The sequence below is a fragment of the Aythya ferina genome, assembly GCF_964211825.1.
Source record: "Aythya ferina genome assembly, chromosome: 17".
Taxonomy (NCBI): Eukaryota; Metazoa; Chordata; class Aves; order Anseriformes; family Anatidae; genus Aythya; species Aythya ferina.
The window spans coordinates 7901763-7926748 of record NC_140316.1 but is presented as its reverse complement, the minus strand read 5'-3'; the positions used below and the strand labels follow the sequence as shown (position 1 = coordinate 7926748).

At 45.1% G+C, this 24986-nt stretch overlaps 1 protein-coding gene across 6 annotated transcripts in view; it reads left to right on the top strand.

Annotated features, from left to right (window-relative positions):
* LIMK2 (LIM domain kinase 2) overlaps positions 1-24986 on the top strand; it is a 30102-nt gene that overhangs the window by 66 nt on the left and 5050 nt on the right. The window contains exons 1-13 of one of the 6 annotated variants that reach the window (XM_084539038.1): positions 391-1266; positions 1977-2076; positions 15244-15379; positions 16600-16709; positions 16967-17155; positions 17503-17608; positions 18463-18659; positions 19254-19440; positions 21856-21942; positions 22722-22853; positions 23128-23184; positions 23368-23433; positions 24242-24416. In XM_084539038.1, the coding sequence (XP_084395164.1) occupies positions 1224-1266; positions 1977-2076; positions 15244-15379; positions 16600-16709; positions 16967-17155; positions 17503-17608; positions 18463-18659; positions 19254-19440; positions 21856-21942; positions 22722-22853; positions 23128-23184; positions 23368-23433; positions 24242-24416 (1585 nt within the window). In that variant the 5' untranslated portion in view covers positions 391-1223. Of the gene's footprint in view, positions 1-390; positions 1267-1808; positions 1831-1976; positions 2077-2145; positions 2468-10295; positions 10682-15243; positions 15380-16599; positions 16710-16966; positions 17156-17502; positions 17609-18462; positions 18660-19253; positions 19441-21855; positions 21943-22721; positions 22854-23127; positions 23185-23367; positions 23434-24241; positions 24417-24986 lie in introns of those variants that run through there. The other 5 variants (XM_084539043.1, XM_084539040.1, XM_084539039.1 and 2 more) reach the window with 5 other exon arrangements.

Here is a 24986-nt window from a genome sequence, read left to right as displayed (position 1 = left end):
GCCCGGCCCGGGGGCGCCGCTGGGCGGGGGCGGGGGCGCCGCGGGGCCCGGAGGGCGTTGTGCGGGCGGGGGAGCTCATCCCGGGGCTGCTCCGGGCTCCGTCGCCGTCGGTGGCGGCTGGCTGCGGGCCCGCCGGAGGGGCCCGGCTGCGGGCAGCGGCTCCCGGCGGCAGGGGCAGGGCTGGGGCCGGGCAGGGGGCGGCCTCCGCCGGTTGCGGGCGGGCGCTGAGGGGCTGGCGGGGAGCGCCCGGAGGTGCTCGGTGGCCACCGAAGGAGGGGGGCTCGGTTCTGGGTTCTGCCTGGGCGCTTGTGCGGGGCCGTGCTGTGCCCGGCCGCTCCCCGCAGGCTGCTCGCACCCCGTGCTCCGGGCTGGGGCCCGGCTCTCCGCTCCGCTCTGCGCTCTCCCGGCTGCTGCCACCCCCCAAGCTGACGCCCCGCTCCTCCGGGCCGTGGTGGCTGCGGTGCTGTGCCGTGCACTGACGGGCAGGTTCTGCTTGCTTTCATTAACCGCTCACAGTCACACCGCGCTGTCCTCTCGCCTCGTGCTGTTGCCCTGCTGAACGTGTGACCTCGTGGTTGTCCCTTTGACTCATATCTACCAGTAACGTTCTCCACATCTAAACCGTGAAGATAAAGAGAGACTGGGGACTAAAGAAATCATCCTCCCCGTGAGCAAGAGGCACGCTTCCGAATGCTGAACTGTTAATCTAATGCGTCTTCCTTCGGCATCGCACAACTGGCTGTGCTGCAGCAGAGGGATTTCTGCAGAGTGAGAGGGAGCTTGTCTGGAGTAGCCATTTGATGTGGTCAAGAGAGGAGCTGTCGTATGTTTCGGGGTGAAGTTGCAGGAGGAAGCAGGCTGCGTCTGACCGCATGCTCTTAGCAGGTTCACCCCACCACGAGTTTTTGGTAATCACCACTGACCTCAGAGAGAAACGTGTCCCCTTCAGTGAAAGAAGGGGCGATCGCCTGAGCAACTGCTGAGTTCTAACGTTCTTTAGAAACTGGAAGTCAGTGGTTAGTGGTTTTCCTCCTCTAAGCAGGCTTTCCTTGTGCAACTTAACTGCAAGTCAGCTTTCGGTAGCATGAAGAAACAGGTTTGAGACGCGCCCAGCTCCATGGCGGGTTCTTTGCACCATCCTGTGCCCATCCAGATCCTTGACTCCTACTTGAAGATGCCCAAACAGCTGCCTGGATTTTGGATAGCATTTATCTGTGTGCCAAATGCTCTTTGTGCAAGGGTCTTCCTGCTGCTTTTTCCTTGCTTGTATGCATCCTAGACGTCTCTGGGGTTTTATGGCAGTTCTCTCAGAAGTTATTTTAACTTTCTGACTATTCACAATGCTTTCGGAAGGGACAATAGGCCGGTAGCATCTACCCCTCTTCCCAAGTCTGGCTCTAGCGTGACGTTGCTTGTACAGCCTCTACAGGAATATCCATTCGAGTGTGTAATTCCTTCCTGGTGGTCAAGTTGTACTCTGCCGAGTAGAGTTTTTCTTCCCTTTCTTTCTTTTCTGGGAAATCCAATTAATTATACAAGTGAGTGAAAATCTTAGGTGCTGAGTCAGTGGCACAGGGGAAATGGTAACGTGGCTTCCTGGCATAGCATGATTCTCTGTAGGAGCTGTCACACTGGGACAATAAGTTCCTGAAATCTCTGCTCTAAAGAGCAACGCAGCTGTAACTGAGCCATTTTCTGTGAAAAGTGATATTGCTTTCCTCTGCAGACTATGAAGGAGCACGTGGTGATGTTAGGTCTGAAGGGAAAAAGTCCATATAGATGTCAGGGTTCGTATTGGGAACTCCACTCTCTGGGGCTGAAAAATGCCAGGTATTGGCTTATCGCTCTGTGTGTGTGTGTGAAGCCTTTAATGTCAGCTATGTAATTTCAGGTTGTTATTATCAGTATTATCAGCAATGCTTGAGTTTTCCTTGATGTGAAATGGTTGCTGTATGTCACCTTATTTCTGCACACAGGTGAAGAAGTCTGGAGATGCCTAGGATGCGGGGACAGCATCGCTGCTGGTCAGCGCCTCTACAGGACTGTTAATGAAGCTTGGCATATCTCCTGTTTCCGGTAGGTAAAATTTTAGCCTTTTTAAACTCTCCTGGGACTGTTCAGCTGGCTCAAAGCGTTAACAGGAGGTTAGTTTAGCGGCAATATCTTGCTATCACCTCTGTGTCTGACCTGTTCTGGAGCCTCCTGCAGAAAATGCACGCTGTGGGTTGCAGCCATACCTCAGTGCCTGCAGCAGCCCTTTGGAACTGACCTTCAGCTCTAACAGTCGGCTGCTGCTGGCAAAGCATCACCACGCTGACGTAAACACGTACGGGAACACAGATAAAGTACACATGAAAGCTCTGATTTCCTGGCGGTAGCAGAAGCCATGGGTTGCACATTTGTCTTCAGCTGCATTCCGGAGTAGTGCCTGGGCAATCTGGATAGCCTGCCGCTGCTTCCACATGTGGTAGGTGCAAGGGCGATAGCAGGGTGCTGGGGAAAAAAGCTGCTGATTTGGGGGAGGGAGCTCTTGCCTTCTGCTTTGTCTCCCCGTCTGACTGCTAAGCCATGCAAACTTGCCAGAAATGTTTTCGATAATGTTGGACACCTTTGTCAGCAAGGACAGAAAAGGCTCTCTGACATGCTCTGCATCCTGGCAGCAGGAGTAATGCCTCCTGTGGGTGTTTCATAAATATTCCGTCGATTTCTCTTGCTCCAGAATCCCATTTCTGAAAGGGTTTATATTTGGGAGAGTGGTGGGGTACCTGCAGCTTCTGCTGGCTTCTGTGTAGGGGTACCTGTAGCTTGAATCTGGAGAGGCTGATGTTTTGGACCCTGTCAAAGCATGGCTTTGGAGGAGTGGTTGCTGTGCCAGCACAGGCATTTACTGTCCTTTTGTGGTTTCTTGTTGGTTTTGGTTGTTGTTGTTGGTTGGCTGTTGTTTAATTTTAAAAAGACTGATGAAGTATTGCGGTTATTGGTGCATTTAAAAGAAAAAAAAAAAAAAAGCATATCTGGCTGCCAAAGCAATGCTAGCTCTGACTTGGAAAATGCAGTTAGTTAGAATGACTTGTTAATCACAGTCACTGTTTTAAATCACTGCAAATCCCCGTCTCTTTGGTTTCTATGGGTTTGAGTATTCCTGTTCAGCTATGTTGAGTCAGCTTCTCTGAACCCTGTTTTTCTCTCCTCTCTAACAAGCCGGTGTCCTGTTATTAAACTTCCCGAAATTCTCCCAGTTAGCCAAATTCAAATCTGAGTGTGCCAGTAAGTCTGCCTGTCTTCCTTTTTCTTTGACTATTTCTGATGTAGGTCTTGATTTGTGAATGTCTGGGTGCTTCTTGTTGTGGAGGTGGATTAACAGCTGAGCTGGAGGCAAATCGTGCCCTCAGGGAACCTTACAGAGAATTTTATATTGTAGTTTATATTGTAAAATGAAAGGTTTTTTTCCCCTCTTCATACAAGTGACGATGCCAGCTTTTCTCCTGAGCTAAGTAGTAGCTTTCTGTGTTTGCTGATGCACTTTTCTTACACTCTATGCTTTTGGCTAGCTCCAACACCCAGCTAAGCTGCCATGCTGAGTGAACAATTGGAACCTGCACTAAAGGAAGCTGCCCTTCCCTTTTTCCTAGTTCCAGGCTAGGACTGTACATGAAAACAGATCCCGGTTTGCTCTCTGTTCTCCCTTCTCTTCTGTTATCCCCAAGCCATGCTGGGCTGCAGTCTTGTGCTTCATATCCCAAAGCCAAACTTTTAAAAAGCCTCTAATGGTAGGAGCCTTTGGCAGCTAGTAGCTGTGAGTTCCGGCAGCTCTTGTGGAGTGTTTTTTACAGTCTTCCTGTGGATTAGCTGAGTCTCTGGCCTGGCACATAATTTCTCTAATGCCGCTTGGCACCGCTCCAGACTCGTTAGCTCTGTTTATTCTTGGTCAGGCTAGGCTGCTGATCATGCTTGGCACTGGCAGTAGCTGACGTACATGCGTGTCTCTGAGGATTTAAGTTTTTTGTCACTTCCCTCCTTCCTCAAACTGCATGTGCAGGAGCTTTGTCTCTGAAACCTGCGTTTACTCTGCTCTGGCTGGAGGGCCAAGCAAATCCCAATTTGTGTAGCTTGAATATTTTCAATTGTTCCTTGGCTAGCTGATCTTTAGGCTTGGTGGGTTAGATCTGGCAGAGGACGTTTTTGGATGTTTCTGTCACAATGTCTGTTGTGAATTAACTCTGAATGTACTTTTTTGCCCCTGAATTCTGTTGAGATAGCAGTCGCTTTCAAAGGTCGTTGTTGTTCCATTGGTACACGGTTCCACTGGATTTGGTACAAATATCGCACAAAAATTCAAACTCTCCACCTCGATAAGGAAAGAAAGTTGCTGTCTTTTTCCTAGGTCTGGATCACTTTAACCTAAGGGGACTATTGGAAGAAGAATGTGGTTTTTGTGTGTGCGTGTTTGTTTGTTTTTAACCTAGACCATGCTGTTCTTACTGCTTTTGGTCCTTTTTTTTTTTTTTTTTTTTCATATTACAAAGTAGAAGATACTGCCTTAAATTACACCTTTGAATAAAGTATTGATACCTCGTGTTTTGATGTACATTGCTTTGGTGGTGTTTTTTACCCCACAGATAGACAAACAAGAATAATTCCCTCGTTTTTTCTTTTTTAATAGGAATATTGTGTATTTGAATCTGAGTAGGATGGGATGAGAAGACCCATGTGTATTTGCATGGTTTTGTTATGGACACAGTATTTTTGAAAAGCGTAGTTTTGATCACTTGAAAACTTAATTCAGATGAAGCCTGTTGAATGCATTCAGGTGAAAAATGCTTTTGGATCCAGATGAAGAAAATTACTGGGAATGGTGGTAGGAATCCCTACTGTAGCAAGCTTTGTAAGAACTTTTTAGGAAGGAAGACAGCTGAGGTTCAGTTCCTTCCTAACTGAAATAACAGAGGATGTATATTACTATGGTCTATTAAAAAAAAAAGAAAATCTAACTTAAGTAGCCAAGTAAAACAGGCTTGCTGCAGGAATCTGAAACACAAGCCAAACCCACCACATTACAGAAAAAACTGTCCAAAGTATAACTTCAAAATACTTGAACTTACTGAAGGTAATGGATTACTAATGATTTTACAGTCAAAGATTTAAATATCCACTATTTAGTTTATACCCCAAACTAGTTAATTAAAAACAGAAAATCATCGGGAATTTGAAGAATGAAAAAATTCATCTTCTTTTTTATGGAAGACAAAAAAAAAAAAAAAAAAAAAAAAAGGAAATTCTATATTGATACTTCTTTTTTTTTTTTTTTTTTTCATTAGTAGGTCTAAAGAATCAAGGGACTGAAGATGATGGTGACCATAAACTATTAATTCAATTTAGAAAAGAATTTCATTTTTGCTTAATATACCAGCTTTTTATGCATATACAACCCAGTTTGACCTGGAGAAAAATCCCGAAGGCATTATGAATTCTTTTTAAAAAATATGTTATGAAATAGTTGATGCTAAGTTAATCATATAAACAGCTGATTAAAAAGTGTAAGCTTTTGATATCTAAGCATAAATTAAACCTTTTAATGCTGATTAGGGGTTACAAGATTATATTTAAACAATGTTAATTAGCAAGTTGACTTTCCAGTAAAACATCCTGGCTACAATTAAATATAATCTTGAAATATTTCAGAAACTACTTATACTTGTTAAAAAAAAGTCTAAAGTAATAAAACAAAATTTGGTTAAATCACAATGGAAATTGCATTGTTCCTTAAATCAATTCACCTGACAGACTGCTTTGCATTCAGGTGCTTGCACTCTTTTATTTTTTTTTTTGAACCTGTTACTCAACCATTTAAATTTTTGTTAACCTTTACTGCAGCTAGAAACTAAAAGGCACAGTGTTGTAACCACCAGAACACTTTAAAAAGCAGACCGGTTTTGGCAGAGTGCAGAACAACAACTGGCCCTGTCTCCTATGGGTATTGTGTAGTGAATTTGAAACAAGTTCTCCTTCTGCCCATTTCTCAGTAGTGGAACAAGGTTAAAAGTGGATTCTTCCCGGAATCCCTCGTTGCCTGCCCATTGTGTGGTCTGCAGTGTGACAAGTGTCCGCTGGGAAAACAGAACGGCATTCACTGTCCTGTGCGCTGAGGGTGCCCTGAGCTCCCGGCCGCGGGGGAGAAAGAGACCCACTATTAATTTGCCAGTTCTAGTGGTTTGATTTTTGTACAAAGACTTGATTTTTTTATACTGAATAGCATGTTTTGTGTGTTATAGAAACATTTTTTGCCCAGCAAACCGTAGTGAATTACCTTGATTCTTTTTACATGTGGAGGCCCAGGAAGGCAAGCCTGGCAACCTCGCATTAGGAATTGTGTATGTATTGTTGCATATCTTATGGGGGTTGGAGGATAAACTAGATGACTTGGAAGGGGTATTTTGCAGATCTATTTTCTGTGGTTCTTAGGATATCTGCTAAACTTCAACTTCTCTTTGCCAGTTTGTAAGCAGCAATCACATCACCTGTCAGTCTCTGCTAGACTGAAGCAGCCCTGGATCTGGGCCTTTGGTTCACCTCTGTTGGTTCAGATTGGTACAGGCCTTCATTTTCCAAGGGCTGCTTTTTCCCCCACAGACAACTGGAAAAATAGATCTAGAGTGTCAGGATATGAAGCTACAAATGTTGACAGATAAAGATGTAAACAAAGGTGTTATTAAGATGCACTGGAAAGGTGGAGATATTTGCTACTCTGACTCTTCCTTTAACTTTTCAGCTGTGAACGCAGGTTTGTACACGCAACAGCTGAATTTGAGAGCAGGGGAAATATGAGTAGTAATAAAACGTAGGTGAAATGTAGCAAATGCAGGAATACAAGAATCTTTTCTTTTTCCATGTCTTCTCTAATTTCTGGCATTTACAGAAAGCTTATTGGGCATGAGAGGTGAAAGCTCTTCCCCACTAATCCCGCAGATTCCTGGAAATGCCTCTTTGATGGTGTCTCCATGGGGCATTGAAATTCAGCAGCTCACTATCTGATACAGGGAGAAATAGTTGCTAAGTGCCTGTTTGCACACAGATGGCCATAAAAGCTCAGGATTTAAAAACCCAAAGGAACATCGAAGCACTCTGCAGGTGGACATGGTCACATTCCTCAGGCCAATCTATCAGCTACAGCACATAGATGACAACTGTTTGTATTCAAGGAGCCGGGCATTCCGGTCTGAACTTCTTAGTTAACTGGTGCACCTTGTCCTTAAGGGCATTGTTATCAGAGCATTCTTGTATCAATATAATTAGAATTACTCACACAGCGCAGTGTGTGCTGGGTTTTCCAGATGAGTAAGACAGGATCCTTCCCCTGAAAAGTTTAGCAGTCTGCAGTCGAAAGCAGTGAGTTAGAAAGCAAGTGAAGGTGCAGTGGTGTAAGTGCCAGTCTTACAGTCATCTGTCAGGTGTTTACGGATCAGAAGTCACTGCTTCTAAAAATATGTATAAGCGATGAAGTTTCGGTAGGCTGCATTTCTTTACTTTGCTTCTCAGCCTGTACGAAGTCAGTAGGTCTGCAGGCATTAGCTAAGAATGCTGGAGGTAAAAGCACTCCCTCTGTCCTAATGTGCTTAGTGGTGTTGGATACTAAGGTGGCATCACTCTGCCTAAAGCCCTGCCTCTGTTTAGAAGTAAGGTGCTGTGACAAAGATGAGTTTCACTTCACTAGTCGTTTTAGTTTACTCAAGAGCTGCATGCAAGAGCTTTCACTCAGAGGTACATGCATACCAAAACAGTATTTGTTTCAGTACCTGATGTCAGGAGCTTGACTCTGTCTTTCAACACCAGTGAAGCATATGTTAGGTGTAAGTGCCTTGGAAATACAATGAGGTGTTGGGATTGTATTGAAGGAGCTGGAATGCCTCCAAACTGCACCCATGCTGAAACAAAGACTTGCTGCGGCCTCCTGAGGCATCAAGCAGATGCCTTTCCCCAGCTTATACCAATCCCACACACATACTGAAGTGCCTGCCTGTGCCAGGATAAATTTGTATATCTTAGGGCTGGTAGATATGCTGAGCAATGCATCTGTCTGTAACCATGCTATTCTGTTGATGAATCTGTCTGTGGACAGCATGAACCATGGTAAATAGTGTGTCTAGATGTGCAACCTAACCCCTACTGTCTAAAGATCATAATGACTTGAATATCACAACAGCTATGATGCCATTCTGTGGGGATAAAATGATAAAATCTATGACATTTTGCAACTCAATTTGCAATAAACTTCATGTTAAGGGTTTGTTGAAGTTTTTATTTGTCCCCTTCATTTGCCAGTTACAATGTTCAGGCTTTTATCTCTGGCAAAAATGACTATGCAATTCCAAACCATAGTAAGGAAAGCAAACCCCTGTGGTGGCTGTGTGTTTGTAGTGCAGATGCTGTCAGAATTTGCAGGAGAGAAATATGGATATCTTTGACTTCAGCTCATGCTCCCTTGCATTTTGGCTCTCAGAGATAGTATCAGTAAAATTACACAGAAAAGGTCTGACCACCACCACCTGTTTATCAGCATTTCTGAAGTACACTCATTCTGGCAGGAATTCAGGTCTAGAACTAATGAATAGATTAACACCTTTTCTAGAGCCCTTTTATCAGGGCTATTATGGTTTCAAATAGGTCATATAGACAAAAAGCAAGAAGTAACAAGAGCTCTGCGTAGGAAAAGGTAAGTTACTGACTGCTGCTAGGGCTTGTTGCAAAAGTAGAATCATTTTGATAAGATGTTTCCTGTTTAAATAGACATTTGGACTATGTGTCCTTTTGCTTTAAGGAAGTCTCAAGCAAAATCCCTTCCCAGTTGCTTGGCTGTCTGGGTGGTTTTTATTACTTTGAAGTTGGGCTTTATCTGCTGGCTTCGTTCACAGACTAGCTGGCTGCTTATCACATCTGTGGATCAAAACTTCAAAGGTTTTGTCTGAAAAGTTGGGATTTATGAGGTCACGTGGAATCCCCCTTGGAGGGAGTTCAGCCCGTGGTAGCAGTTCTGTGGGGGAAAGCTTTTGTCTGTAGGTGATACTGGGCAGGGGAGAGGCTCTGCGATGCACCAGAGGTATGTGTGTGTTGTGGGGTGGTGCTGATAACCAGGGGAGCGCTGGATTTTGAGCACTGGCCCATTTTCAGCATGCAACATATAGAGAATGTGGGAGACCAGAGTGCATTCCTAGACACAGACTCACCGTGTTGCTGCTTCCAGTAGAGCTGTGTGAAATGTTAAAAGGAATTAGACCCGTGCTGGAACTGACAATCACATTGGGCTCTGCTGCGCTAGGCTTCACTGTGCTTTTACAGCCAGGCTCAGAAACTGCATTGAATGGGAGAAAAGGAAGAAAATGATATTTTTTTTCATGAAGGGGGAGGGGGGGGGGACGGGACGGGACAGGACAGAGAGAAGCTGCCTGTTTTTTTGCTTACTTCAATAGCAAGCAGCAGCTGTCAAATCTGTAGCCAAGACTGCCTCGTCTCAGCCCCAAGCATCCCTTGAACAATATGCCAACAGAATGAGCTGCTCCAGTAAAAGCACATTTGAGTACTCTTGCCTCTGGAACATAGCATGATTTTCAGGCTGTGTTCAGGCATGCCAGGCTTTGCTGACTGTACAAAAATGGGAGGCTCAGTGCAGCAGCATATGTTTGTTGCATCGCTCGGTGTCTTGCAAACAGTTTTAGCTGGTTTGGCCACTAGAGATCATGCTTGGCTTCAGAGCAAGCAAAGTGATATAGCTACATGTGCTGCGAGTAGGAGAGAGTACTCGTCTGTGCTGATTTACGCTTCTCAGCTTCCTTTCAGGAGGTGCAGATTCAGTTAAATGCCTGAATGATCTCTGTGTTAAAAGTGTGGGAAAGAAAGTTATTTTTCCTTGGATGAAGCACACTAGGAAGTTACCTCCTGCAAGAGGATGACCAAATATATTGAAGGTACTGTTAAGGTAGTATACCCCAGCTCACTGTGAAGGATTTGGGAAAGTATGTAGCAAACACTGATTTGCAGTGTTTGGAGACGTGGCTAGCTGTCTCCATCAGACTCAGCCTTCCTTGACTTGTCCACCAGATGTACCACTGCTGCAAAGAGCAGTTTCACGCTCATTCATTTGGCAAAAGTTACTGTCTTTCAGCAGTTACTAATGCAAACCCCCTTTGGATCAAAGCTCCACCCCTAGAGAAGTAGAGCTTATTCAGGCTCTGTAGCCACACGCTGTCCTCCTGCAATGGCTCCTCCTCCCCTCCCACCCTTGGGTGGAACCAGAGAAGGGAAAACTTGACAATAGTTAGCAAGCAACAGAGCTCGCAAGAACTATTGCAGCAGCATGTCCAACTAGCCAGGTTAGCAGTTATTCTGTCCTTCCCAAGGGTGCCGCAGCTGCTGAGCACAGGAGAGGATGGTCATAGCCATGGGAGCCAGGAAAAATCTGACAAGGAATGAGCAGAAGAGAGACCTGGCATTCCTTGGGCAGCTTGAAAGAGAGGTGAGGTATCTGAATCAGCGCAAGACGAAATGAGCACTGGCTGCTGCCATGTTGGCAGAGCAGAGCTGTTCGCAGGCAGTTGGACAAGTTTGTGGCTGAGCCGGTTTATCCTGTACTGAAGATGGGAAGTTACTTGTCTGCCCCTGCTTACTTCGCTCCCAAGGATCCCTTTCGGTAAGTTTTGCACAGGGTTAGCAGTGGATCTTCAAGCTGTCATTTTGCTCCTGTAATGCTATCCTAAGCAGTTAGCATGTGAGCTGTGAAGTCAGGTCTGGTGCTTGTGTGCAGGAAGCAGCTGGCCTCAATGCGGGGTCCTGTCATATTTTTGAGGAGGAGATTCTTATTGCCAGCCTCCCTGGTGAAGGCTCTCAGGTACGAGAGAATGGTACCTGTGTTGCAAGGCAGTGTCTGCGTGTTCTGGGGCGAGCAGGCTCCCTTTCAGAGCGACGCTGTGCACTGCTTTATCCTGTGCCCCTGTGCTTTGCTCCACAGCCAGAGGAATGAGATCGCCATGGCTGCTGCTGCTTGCGTCTCTTCCAATGCTACTTGTGCACAGCACAGGCTGAGGGAGTGCCACATGCTGCTGCAGAGTTTGAGAAGGTGATGTAATCTGCAGTGAGGCAGTGCGCAATCTTGTTTAAGAAAGAAATCAAGTACTTTGCAGGTAACTAGGGGCTAGCAACACGCTTCACTTACGTGGAAAGGATTCTTGTCCCGTGATATTTTGGTTTGCATTAACAAACGTTGTTGGCTCAGTCAAACAAGTAAGGCTTGAGAAAGGTGATAGCTAGAGAATAAGGCTTTGATTGCATTGCATCTCCATGGTGCAAACTGTTCGTGGGGCTGAGCACAGCCAGGATTGTGAGCGATGCTGATGTGCTGATAAGGTGAATGTATGGGGAAAGGCAAGGCTGGCAGTTTCATTGTCTCTGTCCTATCCCCTCTGCTTGTATTTGCTCATTATTGTTGATCCTGTTCCTACAAACACTGGTGCACTGATTTGGGGGTAGTGGGCCTTTTGTTAAAACAACCTGTGATAGGAGTAAATACTAATGTGCAACTGCAGAGCTTCATTAGGCAACCTTCCGAAAAAGCATCCACTTCCAGAAGGAAAGGGAGCAGCCTTTCATTATTTGTACTACGTGCAGGGCATCATGCTAAGCCATAGATGCACCTTTACTAAGTGGTGTGGAGGTGGTTTTGCATAGTCAGAGCTGAAATACTGCATCGTCTAGTACTTACTCTGTGTTTTCTAGCATCTGTTCTTGCTTGGCAAACATCTCTTATGTAGCTAGTGCACACGCTTCTGCTAGGCCTGGGTGAGAAGCCTCTGGGTTAGCTGCAGGCTGGGATTATGCTTTATTCCGCAGCCTTCTGTCTGCATGACTGTCCTCTTCCCCTCTCTGCCTGTAGAATTGGAACCGCAGCTCTTTCAAGCCTGTCTAGCGTTAACTGATCTAGCCTGACAGTGTGCGGGGGGTGGATTTTATTAATGAGCCCTTCTCAAAGGGATCGGCTCTTCAGTGCCAGGGAAGTCTTTGCTTCCATGAGGGTATTGGCTTTCATTTAGATGTAAAAGAGATGCCACATGGATTGAATCTCCATCTTGCTGAAAACCAGGCTGGTTACCTGTTGTGACCTGATCTTCCTACTACCTGCAAAACCATCAAGCACCGATTTGTGAACTCTTTCTGTGTTACAGAGCATCATACAGAGCAGGGCTGAACACTGCGCTCCAGATGCTGCCTGGGGTTCCTGGAGGATGACTATGGAAGGCAGATTAATTTATTCTTGATTACCAAGGATGGGAAATGAAGACTCATAGTGTATGGGTCTGTATAATCAGAAAAGAGCTCTGCAGATCTGAAAATGGTGGCTGCATTGCAAGAGGAAACGCATTAAGTGTAGTTGTTAGCAGTCCTCCAAGAGATTTGATTACCATGCTTCATTACTTGGTAGTAAGAACACCAAATCATTTAGGAAAAGATTAGCTTTTTCTAATCTAAAAGAAGAGGAAGAAATCTTCCTTCCTTTTGGTGGTGGTGACTGGCAAAGATTAGCTTGCTTAATGCCTCTAGAAGTAATTGTATTCCTGTTTCAGCCAATGTGAACTCCAGCAATGGCAGTGCAGTGATGCCACATGCTCCACTGAGGAGGAAAAAGGAAGGAGTATTAACGCTTGTATCTTCCGTGATAAAAATCTGACGTATCTCTTCAATGAGAGTCTTGTGGAACTAGCATGTGATGCATTTATCATTGGGCAAAGACACTGAAACAGCTGAAAAAGTTGTTATAACTATACCTGTGTGCTGTCAGTTCTCAGCACCTGACAAATCTAAAGCCTTTTCTAAGTGACAGTGTTCAACGAAGTAGCCAGTTAGACCCATTACCAGCACCTAGCCTCTCTGCTTGCTTTGTTCCTGTTGCCTCACTGCCCAGGGTGGGGTTCTGAGCCTTAAGCTGCAAACTTGTCCTGCCCAGATTTGTTTAATTGCATAGCAAAGAACTGACTGCTTGTTGGCTCCACCCCTCACCTTCATTTCACTGAGGGTGTGTTGCAAATTAGATACCAGTGCTTGTTTCCGGATGGAAGCAAAGTAATCAAAGTGCTGCGAGGCTGGAATTGATGAAGTGGGAGGACAAGTGTACGTGATCCTTTGGAACGTGTCTAAAACAAACTGCAGTTGTGTTGCTTTTGAGGAAACATTAGATTTTCTTAAGAAGAAAAGGGAGTTGAAGTTGGAGAGGGGTGAGGAAGGGAAGGTATTGTGCTTAAAAACAAATAAATAAAATAACCCACCTGCTTGGAGAGAACTTAGTCAGAAAGCCAGGTCTTGAAGTCCTGGTAGAGCAGTCCCCAGACTCCAGTATTGCTATCTGCATCCCAAGTGCAGGTCTGGTCACAGCTCCCTGTTTGAAGATGTAATCACTCATGGAGCATGCACTGGTACAGGCATGCACGCAGAAGTTGGATAAGTTTGAGGGATCCGATTTGCCCATGCTGAGCCAGATGTTCCTGCCACAGAGTGATAGAAATCTTTGCTGTTAGTCTCCACTTGCTCTTTTCTCCCTCCCACTCACCTACTTGATCATTCAGCGTGGGGTATTTACTGCAAATGAAAGCCAAAGACTAGTGGTTGAAGGCAAAATGCATCGCAATGCCCTCCAGGTCTCTTGCATACCATGAGCAGGGTGTAACCCTGACAGTGCCCCAAGGCTGAGGCTATAATAATGCACGTACCTGGTAGCATGATGCTCACTTACTGCTCCCCCTGCTCAGGCAAAATTGGCAGGGCCTGTTGCACGTGCTGGAGTTCTTTCACGTCACAGGGAGGGGGAAGGACAGGACTGGGAGCTGCTCAGCTGGGAGAACAAACAGTCTAAAGTAGAAGGAGCAGCTTTCCTGAGGGTAGGGTATGGCATTAAATACTTCACAAGGTGTGTTTTCCCCTAACACCATAGGCTACTTACAAGCAGCTTCATCTTGTTTGGCAGTCTCTTGAGATATTGGAGAACGTCTCTCTGTTGGAGCACAACCAGCTTCTCATATCACCACGCTTGTTACAAGCTGGTGGAATTTACAAGGAATGCCTTTGGCACAAATAAGCTTCGAGAAAGCTTGTGAAAGGTGAGACCAGTAGCAGCCCTCTTAGAAATGAAGCATGTAAGAAGTGTTCCTCCACTGCCACGGGCTGACTAAAGTGCATTTGGTGCTGTGGAGAGAGGCACGCTGCCCAGAGGGCACAGTTCCACCTAAAAATTCCCTCCCACCAGTGCAATGAGTTGCCCTCCAATGTACTAACTGAGCCAGTTGTTGGGGTAGGGGCAGAAGAAACTCCTACCTTTGGGAAAGCACTGTGCTGACAAAGACATTGATCTTGGAGGTGTTCCTTTGAACCAGTTAATGGTTACTAACCTGCCTTAAGTGCTGCACTCAGAAATGGCCAATACCAGACTAATTTTTCTTTTAAAGCCTCAGAACATGCTGCCCAGGGCTAATGGAATAATCTCCAATGATGCAAGGGCTGAGGGAATGTAGTCCTGTCTGTGCCTTATCTCTCCGTTAAGTCACACCTCTGTGCTGCAGAATTTAAACTCCCTTGCCCAGTATGTCCTGCTGAGGCAGGATTATTTGGTGTTCAGGCCTGAAGATCTGGGTTCTGCTTGTGATTTGCAGAAATGATATCTGCAACAGAATTGCTGCATCTCTTTCCTTGTTTGGGGGTTTGGTTTGTTTCCTTTTTGTAGATAAGGGATGAATAATCACTTCTCGGAAAGGGAGCTGCTGTTGATGTCTGAGGGGCAGGTGCTCTGGTGCAAGAAGGTTTGATGCTGTAGAAACACTGCCTAGGCAGAAATGTAGCAGAGCCATCTTAGTGCTGGGCGAGCCTGCAACTGGAAACCTGCATACTCCCGGGAAGAGGGAGAAAGGAGTAAAATTTATATGACATAATTTGTAAACCAGCTGATGTGTTTTAAGAAGTGGATGGAATTTGTTTGAAACTTTGAAAGTGCGTCTTTGCCCTTGAATTGTTTGGTACCACCCCTCCTTACAAACCTTGGTGCTAATCTTGACTTGAAAATGCATTGCCAAGTGGTTGGATTTAGTACGTCAGTGACCAGAACAACCAGCAGTGAGCTGCTGCTGAATGTGTTTTCCCCACGTAGGAGAGAACATTCTCCATTGAACTGGGACTTGTTGCTAACAGGAACCTTGTTCTTTTGTTTCCTTCAAGGTGCTCTGAATGTCAGGATCCCCTCACGAACTGGTACTACGAGAAAGATGGGAAGCTGTACTGCCACAAAGACTACTGGGGGAAGTTTGGGGAATCTTGCCATGGCTGCTCTCTGCTGATGACTGGTCCTGTGATGGTAAGGACTCTGACATACCTGCCTCCAACTCCTTGTCCTTGGCTGGGAGTTGTCCTGGCTATTCAAATATCAAACTGAAAGTAACAGTCTCCTTGCTACTCAGCTTTTGTGTCACAGGTAAACAAAGAGGCTTGTATGTGCGTTGTCTAGATAAAGATTCATTTTGAAGAGGAGTAACTCTTAAAGGAGGGTGCTGTGAGGATGTGAAGCTTAAGAACAAAGAGAGCAAGGTGCTGAAACGCACAGATACGAGAAATAGAAGGGTGATTAATGGGACACTTGTTCAGTTTCTGTAGCACAGTGTTTGGGTTTCTCCATGGGGGGGGGGGTTCCACTGCCCTGTAGTGGATACCTCTCAGCTCGGGATAAGTGATGGGTTGTGGCTTTGGGCTAGATTGCCATCCAGGTGCCAGCTGGGCTATAGCCAAAGTGGTTTTCTGGCCAATGGTATCCTGAAGTGGTTAGTCCTATTTGTTTTGAAACACTGAACTCTGCCTGGACAATACGGGGCTCACCTAAATATTCCACTCCTTGCCACAGCCTTGCAAATATTTAACCTTTATAACTGTCAAGAATGAAACATGGCCATTATTTTCTAGGGCCTAAATAAAAGCAGTATGGTACTCAGTACTGAGACCATTTCTCATTGTCTGCCTGAATCTTTGCGAAGTATCATCAATAAGGGAAGTTATTACAAGGAAAACAGAAAAACAGATCTCAATGAATAAGAATAGTCTTTAAAGGTATTTTGTTGTCTCAGCTTGCCTTATTTTTTTCTGTCAGCTGACTGGTAAGTATATAAATTTGTGCGTTGCCTGTCTGCCAAAAAAAAAAAAAAAAAAGCCCTTTCAGCTTTATTAATTCAGGCGTAGCATTAGTTGTCATGCCAAGAGCAACTGAACAGGAAGGTTTAATATCTTGTTTACTAGTCTGCAGCAGGCTATCAACTATTTTTGATAGTTGAACAGCTGCCAAATATAACAGAGGTTCCTGGGACACAAGCTTTGCTTTGCGTGTTGATATGTTTGTTTCAGAGAAGTTTTTTAAACAAGGTGCCAAGGATGAGGTTCAGGAAAGGTAGACTGGGCTAATTTAACTCTGAAGTAAAAGAATGCCACTTGGCTGTGAGATCTGAATGAACAAATTAATGAGAAGAAAGCAGGAGCTGCAGCTGCTGATTGCTTTTAGTTCTACTAAGCGCTTCCCTTTTCTGTCTGTAGGTGGCTGGCGAATACAAGTATCACCCCGAGTGCTTTGCTTGCATGAGCTGCAAAGTGATCATTGAAGATGGGGACACTTACGCGCTCGTGCAGCATTCCACTCTCTACTGGTAAGATGGAGCTGAATGCTTTGCCACTGGGAAATTGCGTTGTTACCTGCTGTATGTTTAAAGCACGTTTATCTGGCTCCGTGTGGGTCAGCTTAATGCCATGCTAAGGAATGCTGGGAAGCTGCCTTTTGTGGGAGGGAGGAAGGAATGGAGTAAGCACAAAAACTATGGATTAGGGTCAATGACAGAACGTAGAAGTGTGAGGGTGGCAGGGAGGGGAAGGACACTGCCATAACGACTTTCTTCACTTCTTTTAGTGGAAAATGCCATAACCAGATTGTGCTGACACCGATGATAGAAAAACACTCCACTGAGTCTCTGCGTGAGCAGTTGCCTTACACATTGACACTCATCTCCATGCCAGCAGCTACTGATGGCAAGAGAGGTTTCTCCGTATCTGTTGAAGGTGGCTGCTCCAGCTATGCCACTGGTGTCCAAGTGAAGGAGTGAGTATGACAAAGCTGTGTGCAAAGTTCATGCCTGTTCAGAGGGAGCAGGTAAATCTTCTGCAACACTGCTGTTCTGCCAACTGCTTTAACTGCTGTGGGGATCGGTCTTGGTGGAACAGGAACATTTGAGAATTGTAATGGACTTTCAAATTTTGCAACTGAGCAAATGAAGAGCCCTCCCCAAACCAGCTCAGACCTAAGCACTTACTCTAGTAGAGATTAGTATTTGTAATAAAGATTTTACTTCAAAATACCAATTCAAAATGAAGCATCAGAGATCAAGTATTTTTTATAATTCTGCCTAAAATGACTTTTTTTCTCCCTGCTATAATTCCCATGTTTAGAGTTAACAGGATGCACATCAGCCCAGATGTCCGAAATGCCATCCACCCTGCAGACCGTATCCTGGAGATTAATGGAGCTCCTATTCGTACACTACAGGTGGAGGAGGTATGTAGAGTTCCGTTCTGAAGCCTCCTTTTCATCAGTCTTTCTAGAACTTTCCTGTCTGTTGGCACTGTTCTCCCACCCTACGTAGTGTGTGTGTGTACAACCATAGTACTCATGGTAACAGTACTAACAGAAATGAAGACAAACTCTGCTGCCCATCCCAACTGAAGAGGGAAGTGTAACAAATGGAAATGCAGTTAGGGTGCAGTTTTGAATTTGTGGCATTCAGTCACAAGGGAAGATAAGGGAAGCATCTTAGAGGACAGAGGCTGCGAAGACCCTCCGTGTATTACTGGTGAAGTCTGATGTTCTGATCACTTTAGAGGCAGCTAGTAATAGACAAAGGCTTGGCTGATCATCGGGGTGAGTTTCCCATTGCAAAAAAAAAAAAAAAAAAAGTATTTGGTGTCTATATTTACAAGTAAATGCTTTGTACAGTTACCAGGTGATGCTGCAAGTGTGTAGTGAGACCACCATTACCTGCACTACACAAAGGTTTTATATTCTGTTGGTATTGAACAGAACAGTAGGAGCACAACGGCTTTTGCAAAGCTGTTTTCTACAGCATTGTTCAGGATAGAATCCTGAATAATTTTCAAACACTTCTCAGAAAAAATAAATATGTTTGGTCTCTTGTAGCTAACCAGAACAGAAGAGGCTTTGGATAGCATGAGAAATTTCTCTGTCACAATTTCTTGGCTTGTCTGGTAGACAACTGTGGTGTGTGTAATTAAACCACAACTATGGAGTGATCTCACTGAACTCTCTGAAGGGCATTCTTCTCTGTCTCCTCTATCTGCTATTATTCATGTTCCTCCTATCTGCTATCATCCTGTTCTTTGGTTTGATTGCAGGTGGAGGACTTGATTCGCAAGACAAGCCAGACGCTTCAGCTGCTGATAGAGCATGACCCTGTTTCACAGCGCTTAGACAGGCTTCGTTTGGACTCACGGCTTCCCACCCACATAAAGCCACCCATTTCCCCCCGTTCCATCTCTCCACTGGACATCAAGGAGAATCTGGAAGGAACGCTCCGCCGGCGATCCCTCAGGTAAAGACCTGAAAGCACGGTCTCTGACCTTGCTTGCTTTGCCCTGGCTGGGTTGCTCTGTGATTGAAAATGACTGCAGAGACGTGACTAATCTGTGGTATGAGCCTTAGTCTGAGCCATTGGTGAAGCGGTTGAGGAGCTCTACTTTTACCATAGAAAAGATACAGGGTTTACAGGGTTTTAGTTAGAAAACAAAATGGCTGGGAAAGAATGTGTCCTCAAATGGAATATGACTCAGGCCTGGTATTTGGGAAAAATCTTGTCTTCTTAGGCTGGTGTGCTCAGTTGCTCATTCAGTCATTTACCAATATTTTAATCTTTGTTTAGAAGTAATAAGAGCTTCATCTTCACAGCTTCCTCCTTCTCAGAAGGTCCATCTCTGACTCTGCAGGAAATGTTGGGCAGCCCTGGCTTGGAGGCTGCTCTAGGTTTGCAGAGAGCTTCCGTGGTGCTGGGAGAACATCTGGCTTTTGAGATACGAAGAGCACTGAAGCACATCTAGAAACTGGTCTCTTAGGAGTTAATGATGGTATACATTGACTCATAAAGCTTCCTAGCAACTTCCCTGACCTTCTCATTTCTTTTGCTTTCTAGGCGAAGTAACAGCATTTCTAAGTCTCCTGGCCCCAGTTCTCCGAAGGAACCGCTCCTTCTGAGCCGTGACATCAGTCGCTCTGAATCCCTACGTTCCTCCTCTAGCTGCTCCCAGCAAATCTTTCGGCCCTGCGACCTGATTCATGGAGAAGTACTAGGAAAAGGATTTTTTGGACAAGCAATCAAGGTGAGGAAGCTCCCCAAACATTCATCGGTTACTCCGATTAAGCAGTGTCTGCCTGTCTCAGAAACTTGCCACTGTCCCAGTAGCCTTTCTTTGCTCTGCTGATAGTGGTCAGTCTCAGAACTCACCTGGGTTGCTCAGTGAGATCCATTTCTCTGTTTTGTTCCCTGACCATGAGCATCTCTAGCTGCAGATGGTTTTGACGTTGTCTTATTTGAACGTCAACCTTGGCCGTACATGATCATCTCCTGAGTTAGTGCCTGTGTCACAGCAGTCACCAGGGCTGGGAGGGAGAATGGGGAAGAAGTTACACTTGCTTTTATAAAAATCTTTGTGAAGAAGAGATGCTGAATGAGGAGTTAAACACGTTCTCACCCACCATTAGTGTGGCATACTCAAGGGTTTGTGAGGCTGATGTAGTGAACTCTGAACCCCCAGCAGAGCCTGAATGTGGTGGTAGTTGTCAGGTCTTGCATGACTCTCATAGTTAAAATCTCCATTAATAGCAGTTCTGCTCTCTTGCATTTAAGCTCTCTGATCTTGACTAGGGGTGCTCAGGAGCTCTTCTCCTAGCATCCCTGACAGCATCAGGAGGCAGCTGTCTCTGCCTTACCAAAGGTGCTGTGATCTCCTCAGTACTCGGATTGCTATTCACCATGTTATGGGACTTTTCTCCTTATACCTTGTTCATCTCATGCTTCCACGGATGGTGGTGAGCCAGTACTACAAACCCAATGCTTTTGATCTATACTAATGAGCATATTTCTCTTCTCCTCTGCTCATAGACAAATAACAGGTCCAGGTAAGCAGAACCCTTCCTCTGTCGCATGCTTTTGTCATCTGCGTCCCCACAGTTAATGGCACAAAGGCATTTCTTTTCTGCTCAAATTACCTGATAGCCATCCTGGTGCATGCTCTGGAAATTAAAATTGCCCTCTTAGAGTTTCATGATGACACCTGTTTCAGTTCTGCTGGTATGTCAGCTTAAGAATTCCACTTAGCCTTGTCTTGTCTTTGTCTTTTCAATTCCCTTTATCTTTGGGTATTAGATATTCCTGGCTTTCATGTCCCTGGCTGAAATGTGTAGTGTTCCCTGGCTCGCTACTTACATATGGATGCTTGATTTCAGATGGGAGCAGAAGAATATTGTACTCCTGCTTCTGTTGTGTCATTCTGTTATTCCATAAAATTGTATTCTACTTGTATCAGCTTGCTATGTCCAATGGTTCCAAACAACTCTTGTGCCACAGAGTTTGCAAGAGCTAACAAGCTTTCTAAATCCTGTAACTGGTCTTGTGTTCTGGGTTACAGTTCTGGAGGTTTTCCGAAAGGCTTTTTATTTTAAAAGGTATGATTGGAAAAAAAAAAAAAAAAGTGATAATTTATTTGAGTTTCAGATTGAATGTTTTTGGTGTAACAAGTACTGTATCCAGTCAGAACAGTCTCCTTCTGTTCCTAGAGAAAAGGTGGTTGTTTAGTTATCTGGAGATCTTAAGGAGACTGAGCTGTCCAAGCAAAGCGACTGAAGGGACAGAGGATTTCCAGTAAAACCTGCTCATCAGAATTTGGCCCCTTTCTATTTATTCCTGTACCTTGTGCACGTAAGGCAGAGCTGATTAAAAGAAACCTCTAGAACACAGCAAAATGTTAGAAACTAGTTGGATACAGGCAGCTCTTGAGGTATTTGAAATGCTTTCAGTGTCAAGAGCCAGGAAATATGTTGCTGAATACCTACTGTGTCGATTTCTGGGTTTGCCACCATATTGGGATGTTCCTTGCAGGTAGCAATACACTGTTCCGAGGAGCATGGTGAAACAACTGCTTCCCGCCTTACCTGAATATGCTGTGCATCCTAGTTCTTGCATGACTAAATTTGATAAGCTCATTAGAAAGAGCAAGCTTCAGAGTCACCATTAACACCAAAGCATGTGGTAATGTAGTTTTGCATTGCTGGGTTTCACTCCTGATGCAAATGAACATTGGTTCCTTTCTGATACAAATGAAGCTGTTAGGACCCATGTACAAAATGTGAGCATCACGCTGGGCAAGTGTTTTTCCTAGAGGAACTTGAGACATGCACAAGTATGGAATTGATGCCTTCGGAGGTTTTGACAGCTCAACCTTATGCTGCCTAAAGTGGAGACTTCAGCTCTGGTTCTTGGGATGCTGTTGGTCTCTTGGTATGACCCTCTGTCAGCTTGAGGGGATTTCTGTTTCTCTTACAGAATTTCTGCTGAATTCTGAAAGGAGAAATTTTATGCTGTTTTCTGCAGATTCCTGGGCTCTTGTGTTTTCTTCTCTGTATATCCTCCTCCAGATAGAAGGGGAATATTACGCTCTCTTTCAGAACAGTTGCAAGAGCTTTGGAGCTATGTATTCTTGAACCTTGCCTGTAGTTGTGGTGTCTGTTTCCACCAGGTGACTCACAAAGCAACGGGAAAGGTGATGGTGATGAAAGAGCTGATTCGCTGTGATGAGGAAACACAGAAGACTTTTTTGACAGAGGTAGGAGCAAGATTTCCAAAAATGACCAAGCCAGTAGTATGGTGGCACTCCGTTCCACCTCCCCCAGTGAAAAAGGGATCATGCCAGCAGACTAGCAGGAATTGAGGTGCTAAGGAGGGAGACGTTACACTGGGGAAAGCCTGATACCAGCTGAACGTTTGCTGCAGTGAAGTGTGACTTGCTTAAACTGAGCAGTAGGCATGACTTCAGCTCCCAGTTCATTAATTTTTCAATGATAAAAAGTGGTCTGAGTCTGAAGCAAATAGAGCTGTGCAAATACATAAAGGATTTATCCCTTGAGCCTTGTGCACAAATACAAGTGATGAGGGCCAATATCCATAAGATGTTTAAGACTCCTGCTGTATTTAAACTAAGCTTTTTTCTTGGTGGCTGCCTACCATGTTTTTCAAAGTCTGATTTAGCTTAAAAGCAGGCAGCTCTCTAAACAGCTGACACTGCTATTCTGATCCTGGCATGCACAATATGGAACAGATAGCTGCCCTGGAGAACTCCTATCTCTCTTAAAAGTTAACCAAACCCAAGGATGCTCTCCTTAAAGACTAAGATCAGGTTAATCGCACAGTGTGGAAAAGAAGAGGCAACACATAATTGACTGCTTTAAGATAAGGGTTTGAGTGTACTCTGTGGGGCCTGGAGGTGACTTACAGGATGGGAGTGCTGTCCTCTGCTGGGGCAGGAGCAGTACACACATCACTGCAGACAGAATTTGCCAGGACTTACTCCATTCTGCACCTTGGGGTGGGATGTCTGCTTCCCAGGTGAAAGTGATGCGCAGCTTGGATCACCCCAACGTGCTGAAGTTCATCGGTGTACTGTACAAGGACAAGAAGCTAAATCTCCTCACTGAGTACATCGAGGGTGGCACCCTGAAGGACTTCCTCCGCAATGCGGTGAGTATGTGCTGAGGAGAAGCCTCGTAGACCTCCATTGTGGAACAAGGTTGACAGTGTGCTGTGGCTGTGCCAACCTTACGATGTTTGTTGGTAGTCTTTTGCTTTGGAGCTATGTGGAAAAGCTTTTTCTTAGCTGTGGGTGGCTTGGAGCAGGAAGGGCCTTCTTCCTGGGGCTATAGCATTTCTCTGACTGCTGTAAGAGTCCCTGTTGAGGAATCGCTGTCACCAGCTGGCTGGTAATGTAGACCCTGACTGAGGACTTGTCTTTCAGGACCCGTTTCCCTGGCAGCAGAAGGTCAGCTTTGCCAAAGGAATTGCTTCTGGCATGGTGAGTCAGACAGTTCATTCATCACTGAGCAAACCTCCAGGGTGAGGGTTAGCAGCTTCAGCAGTGTGGTGTATGAGGGGTTGTGGATCCTGCGTGACTACTAGCAAATAGTTGTTGAGGCCTGTAAATGTAAAGGGACATACTTGCTTGGAAATCCCTAACAGTGACTTCTCTCTATTCCAGGCTTACTTGCACTCCATGTGCATCATTCACAGAGACCTGAATTCACACAATTGCCTAATTAAGTTGGTGAGCTATACCTCTGTTCTCCACAGCATGCTGTTCCCTTCCTTGTCATCTTCCTACCCTGGTTTTCTCCACACGATGTTGAGTTCAGAGCCCCGTCTTGTCAGGTTGGGACTGATTTCAGAGAGGCTTAGTGCCCTAAACAAGGGAACTTTGTCTTCATGTGGGATTTCCCAGATTGATCCTGCTTTTACCGTTTCTTCATTCTGTTCTCTTCCCCTCCTTTCCTGTGGTAGCATCTATTAAGTTGTGTTATAAGTTAGTACATCTGAACTATGAAATGTAGAGCTCTACAGCTGCCTCTGTTCTTGTAGCCACTTGCTGACTGTTTTATTACCTCTCAAGACTCAGACAAGTGTGCAGGTGTGTGCACATGTGTACACCCTCTTTTGAACTGCTTTTAGGTCGCAAGATTTTTGTGTAACTTCATTTGCTCAAGCCCTTGTTCACTTGACTGGAATATGAGATGAGTATCTAGGCTTCAAGAGATCCAGGATGAAAGGCTCAGTTAATTTCTGGCCAGGTAGAATAGGACGGTCTGAAAAGAAAGGTCCAAGTTTGCCCCAGCAAGTGTAGCAAAGTTAATGGGTTTCATGCTAGCAACCACAAAAGGAAAAAATATGAGAGGAAATAATAGGTTGGAATTGTGAATTGGGTGTCATATACCTGTCTAGACAGCTTGCTACACTCGATGCAGAAAACCTTGCTAGTAGTCTTTACAGTGTAGTTGACAGTGAACAGGAATTGCAGCCTTTTTGCTCCTGAATGAAGTTGAGGAGAATCAGTGGCTTAATCTAAATCCCTTGTGTAGGATAAGACGGTGGTGGTGGCTGACTTTGGTCTGTCTCGGCTAATTGTGGAGGAAAGAAAAAAGCCCACTCTGGAGAAACCATCTGCCAAGAAACGAACCCTGCGGAAAAGTGACAGGAAGAAGCGCTACACAGTGGTTGGCAACCCATACTGGATGGCCCCAGAAATGCTAAATGGTAAGATACTGATAGCAAGGCACAGGCAAGGAGCCAGCCTGTGTCAAGGTATAGGGATGATAGGATTACTGAAAGCTCTCAGCCCCTAGTAACAATCAAACCTATTAGAGCCTATGGTTTTAGACCTGCTAATACACAAGCTTATTTATACACACAGGTACCTGAGCTGCACTTCTTTTGCAGTACCTGCCCTGATAAGCCCTTGTACCATCAGAGGTAACGTTTCTGGCAGATAGCAGGATTCTTCAGAAGGGCAGCAGACCTAAACTTCCTACAGTCCAGTATCAGGGAAGATAGAAAAGGCCTGAAACAAATCTGAACCCAAGAACAATTTCTGTTAGAGCCACTTGCTTTGTAGCTGCCCCTTGAACTGGGAGTCATTAAACTCCAGGATGAGGCTTATGTGTGTGGTTGCGTAGATCCAGGGAAAAGCCATCTGCTGCCAGCTTTGCTGAAATCTTGGGATTGAGGTGAGGGTGGGGGTTGCCCAAGTGCAGGGAAATCCGTGTTTGTTTGGTTTTTGGCATATAGCCCACAGTTGCACTAAGGATGAACTATGTCCCTTTGGGC